Source organism: Macrobrachium nipponense, chromosome 12 (assembly GCF_015104395.2).
Source record: "Macrobrachium nipponense isolate FS-2020 chromosome 12, ASM1510439v2, whole genome shotgun sequence".
Lineage (NCBI taxonomy): Eukaryota > Metazoa > Arthropoda > Malacostraca > Decapoda > Palaemonidae > Macrobrachium > Macrobrachium nipponense.
The window spans coordinates 64279115-64291092 of NC_087205.1; the positions used below are offsets into that span (position 1 = coordinate 64279115).

At 35.3% G+C, this 11978-nt stretch overlaps 1 protein-coding gene across 2 annotated transcripts; it reads left to right on the top strand.

Annotated features, from left to right (window-relative positions):
* The first annotated feature begins 1140 nt into the window (after window positions 1-1140).
* LOC135224552 (glutathione S-transferase 1-like) lies at window positions 1141-6464 on the top strand. 2 transcript variants are annotated; one of them, XM_064263650.1, is made up of 4 exons: window positions 1141-1297; window positions 3176-3391; window positions 3957-4098; window positions 6071-6464. In XM_064263650.1, the coding sequence occupies exons 2-4, from the start codon at window positions 3192-3194 to the stop codon at window positions 6407-6409; spliced, it is 681 nt and encodes a 226-aa protein (XP_064119720.1). In that variant the 5' UTR covers window positions 1141-1297; window positions 3176-3191; the 3' UTR covers window positions 6410-6464. The 2 variants fall into 2 exon arrangements, with proteins under 2 accessions (XP_064119720.1, XP_064119721.1); XM_064263651.1 differs by having other exon boundaries at window positions 1188-1297; window positions 3179-3391.
* The last annotated feature ends 5514 nt before the right edge of the window (window positions 6465-11978 follow it).

Genomic DNA, 11978 nt, shown 5'->3' on the forward strand with positions numbered 1-11978 from the left:
GACTCCGTAATTCAGCCAAATCCAGTACCTCCGACATACTGCTGGATCTTCAATGTCCCTGAAATACAAACACCACTGACATTGATTTCCTCTCTTCCATTCAACTTTTCGCTGCTTTATGCTAATAGTTTTGTTTGTTCAGGTTGCTTCAAACTTCTCCTGGAAAGTTTCCATTGTTCAAATCGCTAAATATGCTTCTCAAACCATAGATGTTTTGTTCAACTTTCATAAATTCTTTCCTTCAGCGATGATTATTGTCCTGTTGTGTCCCTGTTTGGAATATCCTTCTCAGTTTTGGGATGGGTCATCTTTTATTTCTTTTCTCTATAACATTGCATATTTTTTCGCATATATATCACGCAAAGTTTCCTCTCAATCCCCTTTCTCTACGTATTGCAGTATGTGGGCTAATGTTCCTTCGAGATCTATTGAAACCTAGGATAGCACTGCCCCTTTAGCTGTGTAGACCTTCGCCAGTTAAACGTTTGAGATGACCTTCCAGATTTCGTTTTTGCGACTGCATAAGACCTTCCTTTCCTCAAGAGGCGGGAATTTTTCCTTCCGGTGTGAATTAGATTAGTGCATTGGGTGAGCTGTTCCATCGGTCTTTCCATCTAAATCCCGTGCTCGCCTACCGATTCGGTAGTCCCGAGTTCGATTCCCCGCTCTGCCAACGTGGAGTCAGAGAAATTTGTTTCTGGTGATTAGAAATTAATTTATCGAAATAATGTGGTTCGGATCCCTCAGTAAGCTGTAGGTCCCGTTGCTAGGTAACCAATTGGTTCGTAGCCACGTAAAAATATTTAATCCTTTCCATCTAAATGCCTGAATAGTTGGAAGAATGTTGATACCTTTATCATTATGATTGCACAAATACAACTAACATCTGGTTCATTTTGAATATTCATCAACACGCATTCAAAACCGGTATCTAAATAGTTCACCCAAACCAAAACTTTAAAGTCACGGTGACTTTCTGCCATCACCGAAAATCGGGACTGTAAACTCTGACAATAGGAGCACAAGACCAACTGATAACATCGAGCTTTGTGAACGGACCTCCTACCTCTATTACAACGATTAAATCGATAAAAGTGCGTCACTTAGACCAGTCATTGTTCGTGATTGACGGGGAGGGGAGGGGAGGGGGAAAGGAGGAGGGTCAAGAGCTTTGCTCTTATTGTACTGTCAGCTGATACCAGTCAGTAGTCGTTCTCTCTGAAGCTGACGATCAGCGAGGAAGCCTCTCAAAGACGTTTTGCTTATTCACTCGGGATCTTTTAGGCTAAACGGAAAGGTTGGTGGAACCGAGTTATTTATAGTTTCCTGATACGAAAATTCGTGTACTTTATTTTTTTTAAAGTGTATTATACCTTTAGTGATTTCCAATAAAAAGAGCTACGGAGGGCTCCTTTGTGGGCTACATGAATGCAATATTCTTTTTTAAGTAGGGTTTTAGCAGTTTTTAATATTTTACCTTCTAAAAACAGAAATATTTTCAAGGATTCGTATTTTTTTATCAACTGCATCATATTCCCTCTATTGCGTTCATAGTTACTTGTAGTAACAATGTTACAAAAAAGCTGTCTAGATAGATAGAAACGTAAACACTATCATAAGCTTACGTTTGTATATCAAACATCTTTCATCTCTCGAAAAGCTAAGTAACTTACAGTATCTCTCTCTCTCTCTCTCTCTCTCTCTCTCTCTCTCTCTCTCTCTCTCTCTCTCTCTCTCTCTTTGAATAGTAATTCACATTCTTGGTATGAGCTTATACAAGTCAATTTTGTGTAATGACAGTGACGATTTTCTCACAACACGGAATAGAAATGAATTATTTACCAATATCAAAATCTATTTCGATGCAAAAATGAGATGTTCAAAATAATTAAATATCTCTAAGATAAATGATTTGATAAGAGCAAAAGTGGTTTGATGCAGATCAGATCCAACTTCATCGTTTCATATGAATGTGATAAGGATTATTTGGTGTAAATAATCTTCGTCAAAATCCTTGTAACCAAACTGCCGCAATTTTCTTTACAGAACACTAAAAATGAATAATACCAATTGACTGGAGTGTAGGCAAGGAAAATGAAGCTTTGCGTTTAGAAAAACTATGAAAATAATGAAGTTTCTAATTCTCCTTAAAAACATATCAGAACGACTAACTGCCTCATAACATCTTCATAAGACGAATTCAGATTTTAGAATCAAGTTTGCATATCAAAATGTAATAATGAACATAGTAATCTTAATCCCTATAGGGCTATTTAGTCATAGCCACTCTGCATTACAACTTAGCTGGATGAAATACACTAGTTTTACGCTAGTTTAACATACTATTTACACTGAACTAAAGAAACTAGGCATTAGAGGACAAATAAATTCTAATAACATTTGAGATCATTATTCAAGAATGTATTGAGACTATCAATCATCAAGGAAGATACCATACCAGCTTGTCCTTTAATTTATGCTCCGCGTAGGAGGAGTAGAGCTGTCAGTGCGCCTCATGCGAATGATTTAAGGTTCATTGCAGCGTCCCTTCGGCCCCTAGCTGCAACCCCTTTCGTTCCTTTTACTCTGCCTCCATTCATATTCTCTTTCTTCACTCTTGCTATCTACCCTCTCCTAACACCTTTCAAATCTTTCACTGTCTGTTTCCGTTTCTGCGCTGATTGACTTCATAGGCCCTAGCGCTTGGCATTTGGGTTTACTTCTATGTCTCATTCTATTTAGTTCACACTAGCTGTTTATACACTTTGGTACTCTCCCCGTGGCAACAGACTAGAACTAATATCAAATGCTATAATACTCGTCCTCCGTGAACTCACTCACCATCAGAAGTTACCGAGACTCCAAAGCATCAAGGTTATCTTATCTCAGCATTGTAGTGATAAGTCTTCATGTGAGCGTTGCTGACAGGAGGTGGAACCTACTTTTCCTTCCTTTTCACTCTTTCCTTCATTTTATAATCATGCTTTCTTTCAGTGAGTGTGACAGCACACAATACACAAAAACATATGCACACACGCACACACACGCACGCACACACACACACACACACACACACACACACACACATATATATATATATATATATATATATATATATATATATTATATATATATATATATACGTAATGTAAAGAGTATCGCATCTATATTTCAGCAGCAGCACGATCAAAATGCCAGTAGATCTGTACTACCACAAGATATCGCCTCCATGCAGATCCGTCCACCTGACGGCGAAGGCCGTGGGACTTTCCTTGAACCTCAAAGAGCTGGACGTCCTCAAAGGGGAACAAATGAAACCCGAATTTTTGGCCATTAATCCCCAGCACACAATTCCCGCGCTAGTAGATGGCCATATCAAGCTTTGGGAGAGGTAAGCCAACAAAATTTGGGAGGAATTTACTTTTAACTACTTATTAATCTATTTGTTTACTCCATTATTTTTCATGGTGGTTAATTCTAATGAAAATAAGAAAAATGAACTTGATCATTTTACAAAATCTTCCTTCAGCATTAAACAATCAATGTCATCTTTTGCTAAGTAAACCCAGTCATCATGGAAACGTATCTCGTAGAAAACTAAGGAGCACATAAAATTACTGTAGTAAGATCATGTGAAACGTTCGTATAAGTAAAAAGGCAACGCGATAAAAATGCATGCACAATATATATATATATATATATATATATATATATATATATATATATATATATATATATATATATATATATATATATATAGAGAGAGAGAGAGAGAGATTACAGTCAGTGAACTCTCAAAACTGCCATTCAATTTCTGATAATTCTGAAAAATTCACTTTACTGGTATGCACACGTGTTTGTGTGCGGTGTGTGTTTCTGAGTGGGTGGGTGGGTGAGAGAGATGAGACAGAGCCAAATTTCTTCCCGTAATTTCTTACAACGCCATTGCATTGCAGCCGTGCCATCTGCAGTTACATAGCCAGCCAATACGGAAAAGACGACTCCCTTTACCCAACGAATCCAAAGGCCAGATGTATTGTAGACCAAAGACTTTATTTCGACATGGGGACGCTTCAACAACGGTGGTATAATCTATATGTAAGTAATTTGGAACTGAAATCCTGATTAACTTTTCGATTTCTACAATGTTATCTTTCATGCTTCATTAAGCCATTGTTAAGAAATTTCAGTTTCGTGAAAACAAATAGTTAAAAAAAAAAATTTTTTTTAAATATCCACAATTATATATACATTTCTATGTAAAAATATAGAACAAAGACCTTCGAACACCTTGAACGGTGTTCCTCGTCAGTGTAACGTTAAAATGTCATTTTAACGTTACACTGATGAGGACGAGTCTTTGTTCTATATTTTTACGTAAAAATATATTTCTATATATAATTGTGAATATTTTTTAACATTAAGCCATTATTACAGGCCCGTACCGAGGGTGGGTCGGGCAGGGGGTTAGGGGGCGTACGAACCCCCAATATTTCTGGAAGTCCATATTTTCTGTGACTATCCTTTTCATTGAACTGTACTTACAAAGTAATAAATAATTATTGTTTTTTTTTTTTTTTTTTGTTAAGTCAAAGTATATAACATAACAAATAAAGTAATATGCATGTTATTGTTAACATAATAAATGAATCAATCAATAAAACTGAAGAAATATGATTGAAATTCAGTGCAAACTTACATTATAAGCAAAATTCTCTTAACCAAAGTCAGTACTTTGAATAACATCTGATCGGGTAGAAGGGCATAGACCGCATAGGTACCCAATTTTTCTTCTGAATACAACTAAAATAAAATTTTCCAGTATTTCATCTTCTATATACCTATATATGCAATGAAATTTATAGAAGAAAAGGTCCAGTTTTGGGAAAAACGAACCCCCCCCTTAAAAAAAAAAATCTAGGTAGGGGCCTGCATTACTAAAGGCATAGGTAACATAGCGGTCTGCGATAGGAGTTTGACAAAAATCAAAATCCACGCTGCTAATTTCGAAACTCATCGAAGTTATATGATATGGTTGATGTCCATAATGCGCATGATATTATATATATTTTTGAGAAATATCTGTTGAAAAATTTATTATTTATATTTTGAAGTAAAAATTGAAGCGATTTAGACGCCAACACTTCGTTTTAGCAATGGAAACTCATGTATGCAAGAACTCTCTGCGACTTTTATAATAACAGCATTTATCTGTTCATTTTCTTTTCTTATCTCTTGAATGCAAAAGATCTGATATTGAATAGCAAGTCAATCAAATAATGACATCATCACCTGTGAGACCACATCTTGTAAACGATTAGCGTCTAACGTATTATTTACATAACGTTGTCGTTACTCAGGATATTTTTTTTTATAAAAACATCTATGGAAACTTTAATAGCAATAAGTTAAAAACCTTCTTACTAGTTTTGCCCAATCTTCAGTTCTCTCTTGCCGGTAACTGCATACATGAGTTTATGCATCATTATAGAAGGCAATTACTTTTGTGGGACTGGATGATAAAGAATACAAATCGGTATTAGAAATCAAATAGAGGTGTTTGGAATAATATGAAAAACGGAGTACTCAAGGTGACTTGGTCAACATGGCCTTCTTTATAATTATGTCTGACACTGGTTGACTAGTTTTCCCATGTAGGGAAATAGGAAAATGGAGTTATTCTTTGATATTAAGGGTTTATGTTTGAAAGCTTTCTAAAAGGTTTTCGTCTACTTCTAGAGCACGCATGAATAGTATAGGCAAGATTTGTTGCAATATAAATTGATGCCTTGACAATGGCTGAAAAAATATCTAGAGACAGAAATGACCTTTGACAGTGAAATGGTAGTTAGTATGGTCTAATAATCATTTCTTGTTTCCTTTTAGTATTAGAGGTGGACTATGCAAATGGCGTATTTCCAGTATTTAACTGCAACGAGGCAAAAGGTTGATAAATAAAGGAAAATTGATGAGGATATGAATTGATGTCCGGTTTGGAAAATAATGTATTTGTATTTTGATGAGAAAATGTTGACGAAGGCAGTGTTGACGTAATCATCTTTCCCTTCAGGCTCCAGTACTGTTCCAAGGAAAAGAACCTGATCCCGCCAACTTGGAAAAGGTGGAAGAGGCTCTCAAATGGCTAAACGACATCCTGAAGGAGTATCCCTGGACAGCTGGTAACAAAATGACCGTGGCTGACTTCTGTTTGGTGGCCACAGTATCCACCATGAATGCCAGTGGTGTCATAGATCTGCAGAAATACACCCGGATTGACAAGTGGCTGCAGAAATGCGCGAAGCAGATGGTAGGATACAACGACGTCAATCTCCCTGGAGCCGAAGCTTTTGGCGAATTTTACAAATCAAAAATAGAAGCTTTAAAAGACGATGAGAAATCAGATGACTAATTTCTCACGCCAACTGTTATCCCAAAGATCAATAAAATACAAATATGTACTAAAAGCAATTGTAACAACCCTTCCGGTATCTCCATTTGGAAAACCAAGGCTACTAAATCTCGTCATCGTTAACAAAAGTTAAAAAGGAGCATTATACATTATTACTATAATTTTCTCATTAGAATTACTTACCATAGTTGTGAAATTTTTAAAATTCTAATGAATAAAATGACTTCATGCTTATTTAGGAAACGTAACTCTTATTGCAGCGTTACGTTGACTTTACTGATAGTATTTAAGAAAATCAATCGTTTGTATTTTAACGTGTCTAATTTTTTATTTGCATGATAGTCCACTATAATTATTATAAATGTTAAAACAAACGTTTTACACTGTCAAATAGACCAAGTTGCCTCAAAGCATTCGCTATGCAGAATAAAACCAAAATACTATATTATCTCTCTCTCTCAGGTGAGGTTTCTCGTAGCTCAACCATTCTGAGTTTATACGCATTTATATAGTATATGCTTGTTTCATTACTATGCATTTCCTTTACTATGGCGGTAAATATACACACACACACATATAGTATATATATATATATATTATAATATATAATATATATATATATATATATAATATAATATATATATATATATATATATATATATATATATATATATATATATATATATATATATATATATATATATATAGCGCGTGTGTGTGTGTTTGCGTGTGTGCATCTACGGACATAATACAGGAAATGTATAGTAATGAAACATGTATAAACTGTATAAATGTGTATAAACTTTGATATATATATATATATATATATATATATATATATATATATATATATATACATATATATTGCTTTAATGTTGTTATTAAGACCACCATGTCTGATGCTATTAATAATACCATGATATTGATGACTTTGCCCGTACAGCATCGGATATGAATCTGTTTGGCAACGTGCAGAAAATCTCAAATGTCTATTAATAAAGCAAGGAAATGTGTTGATGAGGATAGCTTTAAATATTCTTCATCTAGAGCAGTCTGATCAGGTTCACCAGAGGCAGAAAATCAGAAGAAGTCGAAGTTATTTAAATTAATATATTTTTGTGCAAAATGATTGTTACAGTTATAGTCATATTTTTATCCGATTTTTTAAATGATTTTTTAAATAATAATCAGTCAATTACCTTAAATGGAAATATTTCTCCGCAGGAAAGTAGTGAAATTTTTAGACATGATGGTTCATTAAGTGACAAGTTTACTTTGTCAAGTCACATTAACCAGGCGACAATGACTGTAAAAAAAATTGAAAAAATACAACTTAGAAAGAAAAAAGTCGTATCCTACATATACTATGTGGGAGCTATTAAATGATTTAACATAAAATACGTATATGATTCTCTACTCAGGCCCAAACTGGACTATGGCTTTCAGATAATACTCATGAGTTGTCAGTCCAAGATGTGAGTGCTAGGTGTGTTCTACAATATGGGTCTTCACCTATGTTCGGGAGCTTTTAGAACATCAGCCATTGAAAGACTATTTGTGGATTTTGATAAACTTCATTTAGTGCGTAGAATAGAGGCGCTTTGGTTGCAATATACTATAAAACTACAACACTCTCGTTATAATCCAACCTTCATGATTCCTAGTAATTTTAACCCCAAAAGCTTTTACACAAGATCTTCAAAACCCTTCGAAATGCGACAGTTTTCCATCATGGATCGCACCAGAAATTTCATGGTGAACAAAGAATAGCAGTAAAAAGCAACAATCAGAAAAGGAAATCAGAGCTGTTTTAAGACTTATATAGATCATTCTAAATTGTCTGTATTGCCAAGTATGAAGTGTGAAGTATAAGGCAATTCTATTTGCCAGGGCGTATATGCACAGCATAGATAACAGTTACGGTCTAAGCTGTGTTTTAAGCACGGCACTCAACACAAGAATTTTGTAACATTCAAACTAGAAGCTTAATTGACGCCATAAATATTCATAACGCAGTGCATTCATTTGTTTCCGTGGCTTTCAGTTTGATTTTCCTCGTATTTTGTCGGGGAAAAAAATCCATGTTTTTCTGCCAGTCCCACACCAAGTTGGGATTCACAAATCGATTTCCCCATTTGGAAAGACAGCACCCAAAATCTTATATAGTTTAAGGAAACAGCATTAGAGGTGGTCTTTCCCTCTCTAAAACAAGAGGAAATGAAACAGTAGTAGAAAAGCAACATAGGTTTCAGGCGTCCTCTTCCTATACAGGTTGGAGGAGTGAAGTCGTTTTGAATCAAGTGAGGATTGTGCACACTCCTAACTCCCCAGTATATTTTTAAATGTAGCAGCCCCTTGAGCGAGCTGACTATCATGAGTTGTTATCACGGTGGTCGGTAATAAAGTCACAGGAAGAACATCGCGGTAAAGAAGTTACATTAATTTCCAGTCTTTTGTTTGTTTTTACGGTCATATCCACAACGGGCTTGTACTAAACACGCAGCAAAGGTGGATACATACTGGGTTAAAAATCTTGGGGGTCACTATCTAGGAAACATTAATTTGACTTTTTATTCCTGTGACTTTTTTCCTGTGGATTTTTTCTATTACTTTTTTACCTGTGACTTTTTTTTACCTGGATTCTCCAAAAGACGTTTGAGGAATAAAATCGTTTTAAGCCCAATAAGGATTGCACACACTCCCAATTAATCAGTATATTTTAGAGCAGTGGTTCCCAAACGTATCCAGTACGTGACCCTTTCAGTAGTACCAAACCTACAATGACCTCACATTTATAAGCTTTCTGAAAATGTACTCATTTCCAATGGTGCAGATACATTTTAAACATTAAATCAAAGATTAATCACAGCAGAGAGAGCAATAACAACAAACAATAATGCTTATTAATATTTATTAACAAGGAATGATGTAATCATGTATTTTAATGAAGAAGGATGTACTTACTTTTTTATACAAACTAGCAAAAATCCCTAAATATTAAAAAATTCCCCAAAATCGTGGATCCTCCATTACCCCCAGAAAACGGCTCCTGACCCCTTGGGGGTCATGACCCGTAGTTTGGGAAGCCCTGTTTTAGAGTGTAGCAGCCCTCCTGAGTGTGCCAACTGCCATGAGTTGTTTTCATTTGAGCGTATTCTGATTCAGTGCTTCACAAGTACAGTGACCAGCGACGGAGATTCAGTCTTGATGGAAAATTCTTGTCTGAAATTTGACGAGATGATGCAGACATTCCTGCACTCCTAAGGAATGTTAGCGAGGAGCGTAAACCGGGAGGCTGCCTACAGGCTACCTACTTTCTTTCTTTTACGCCTGCCATCAAAATGACGAAAGCATAAAGACGGAGGGTGAACGGCTTAAAGAAGCGAAACTGGAGAGTCCAAGTACGAAGTATTAAGACGTCACATCTCTTTAATGAGAGGACATGCGAGATCATCTCCAAAAATGCAGTCTCGCTGAGAAAGGTTGACAAATGAAACTCCTCTCCTTTGCTCTTCTTTTACCATGGCTAAGGTGTTCCTAGAAGCGACAAAGCCTGGTGACTGAATATTTCATGAAATGTACTAATTTGTGAGGGTAATAAGCATAACAAGTGGCTCCGCGCACCAGCTCAGAATCCCAGAGGTGCGAGAGACGAGGGAAAGAAATGAACTAGTTAAAGTGAGTAGATATCTTGATGCTAAGGTCTTATTTAAAGTTTGTATCAACAACATATTATTGTGATAATCACTTATGAGTTTTATGGAAATGACATGCAAATGAAGTCTGCCTCCTCTCATTTCTTTTGATACCACCAATTTAGAAAGTCTTTTCATTTTCAGTATTTTTCAGGCCGACAAATATTAACCGAGCTAAAAAAAATTAAGCCAAATAACCCTGATTCTTATCTACATTGGGGTTATTTTCTGGCACTGAAACTCTTTTTGATAACTGTGGAACGGGCAAAGAACTAATCAACTCTACGAATTCTAGGCGAGGATGCATAAAGGAAATCTGTTCAGATTGTTGGAAACGGCTTTTGATGAAATTATTCTGAAAAAAAAAACCTGGTTCGGGATCGTGGGACGGTCTAACATTTTCTAGTAGATTTGTATCTCGTTCCAGAGGTGCCAAGGATTTTGTGAAAGTCAGTGATATTGTAATTGGTTCTGATTACATACCAAATAACTATCGCAAGATTTAATACCTCTCTCTCTCTCTCTCTCTCTCTCTCTCTCTCTCTCTCTCTCTCTCAACATTTTTATTTCTTTAACTTATATAAGAAGAATTTTGTTTTCCTTAATATGAACACCAACTATCGACACCTGACACTAAGCATTTTCTGGACAACATTCAAGTCCTGTATGATTATTCAAATAAGGTTGCATTAATATACTTATCCAATTAATGCTGCCCTAACATCCTCCTCTTTCTTAAAAGTAAATAAATGCATTCTCTGATGTTATGAAAGTAAATTTTATAATAATGGTAGAAAAAAATATTACCAGTTTCTTATAAAACCAAGAAAGATGATAAATCTACTAATAAGGACAATTTTGATAAGAACACTGAAAATCATCATTCATGGGGATGATAAGCAAAATCTTTTTGAAGAAGGTTATCTTTGAACCGTTTGTCATTTTGCAAATGGCGAAAAGAAAGAATTTTGACAAGAAGAATTTTGAAAAGGTCGGCTTAATACCCAGCGAGAGACATAAAAGAAATGGAAGAGCCCATTACACTGGGGAAAGAGAATATTGCTTTTAGAGAAGCAAAGAAGTTTTATTAGGCAATGAGTTTGAATCACAACGATTCCAAATAAAATGAACTTGCAGTGAGAACATAAGAGGGAGATCCAATAGCAATGATCGCGAGAATGTCAGCCCCGGGAATAGTTTGAAGATCACATCAAGTTATTCTTGTTCGTAAAATTTTTGAGTACTTACCCTACTCTATTGATTTGGGCCCAAATTTCTCACCACGTTTATTCTATTTCGCTGCAAATAGACGAATAAATAATGCCAACAAATTCATTAGAGAATCCTAATTAAGATGATAGCGCAAAGCTTGATTTAAGTAGCATTCCCTCATTTATTCTACTTTTTTATTTGTTTATGTAAGATTGCAAAAATCAATTCATTTTTCATTTCAAGGAAAGTCAAACTTAAAGTTTTTTGCTACCCTTGTTGTCATCCATTTATTCAATGTAAAAGAAATTCAGTCGTAAATTACTGGTGTTAGTCATTTGTTACTGTTCGTAAATGTGCCCCTGTCAGGAACAATCAATGTCTTTCAGAAATCGTTTCACTTCGCTTCGTGCGATGTTTACAACATTCATGAATTTCTGTTGATTTGAGATAAATTTCAAAATGATATTCTGTGTTTACGTTGTTTAACTGCTCCATTTAGAATAGCTTTGTCAATTCTGTCGTTGTGTTTTTGCTTCAGTTCTGCCATATTTATGTTATATGCTTAATATCTTTTACCTCACTTTCCGGGTGCAATGTGCTCAAACTATAAGTATTTGTTGTAATTTTTAATTTTATAACCCGTTTACTATTGAATTCAATTG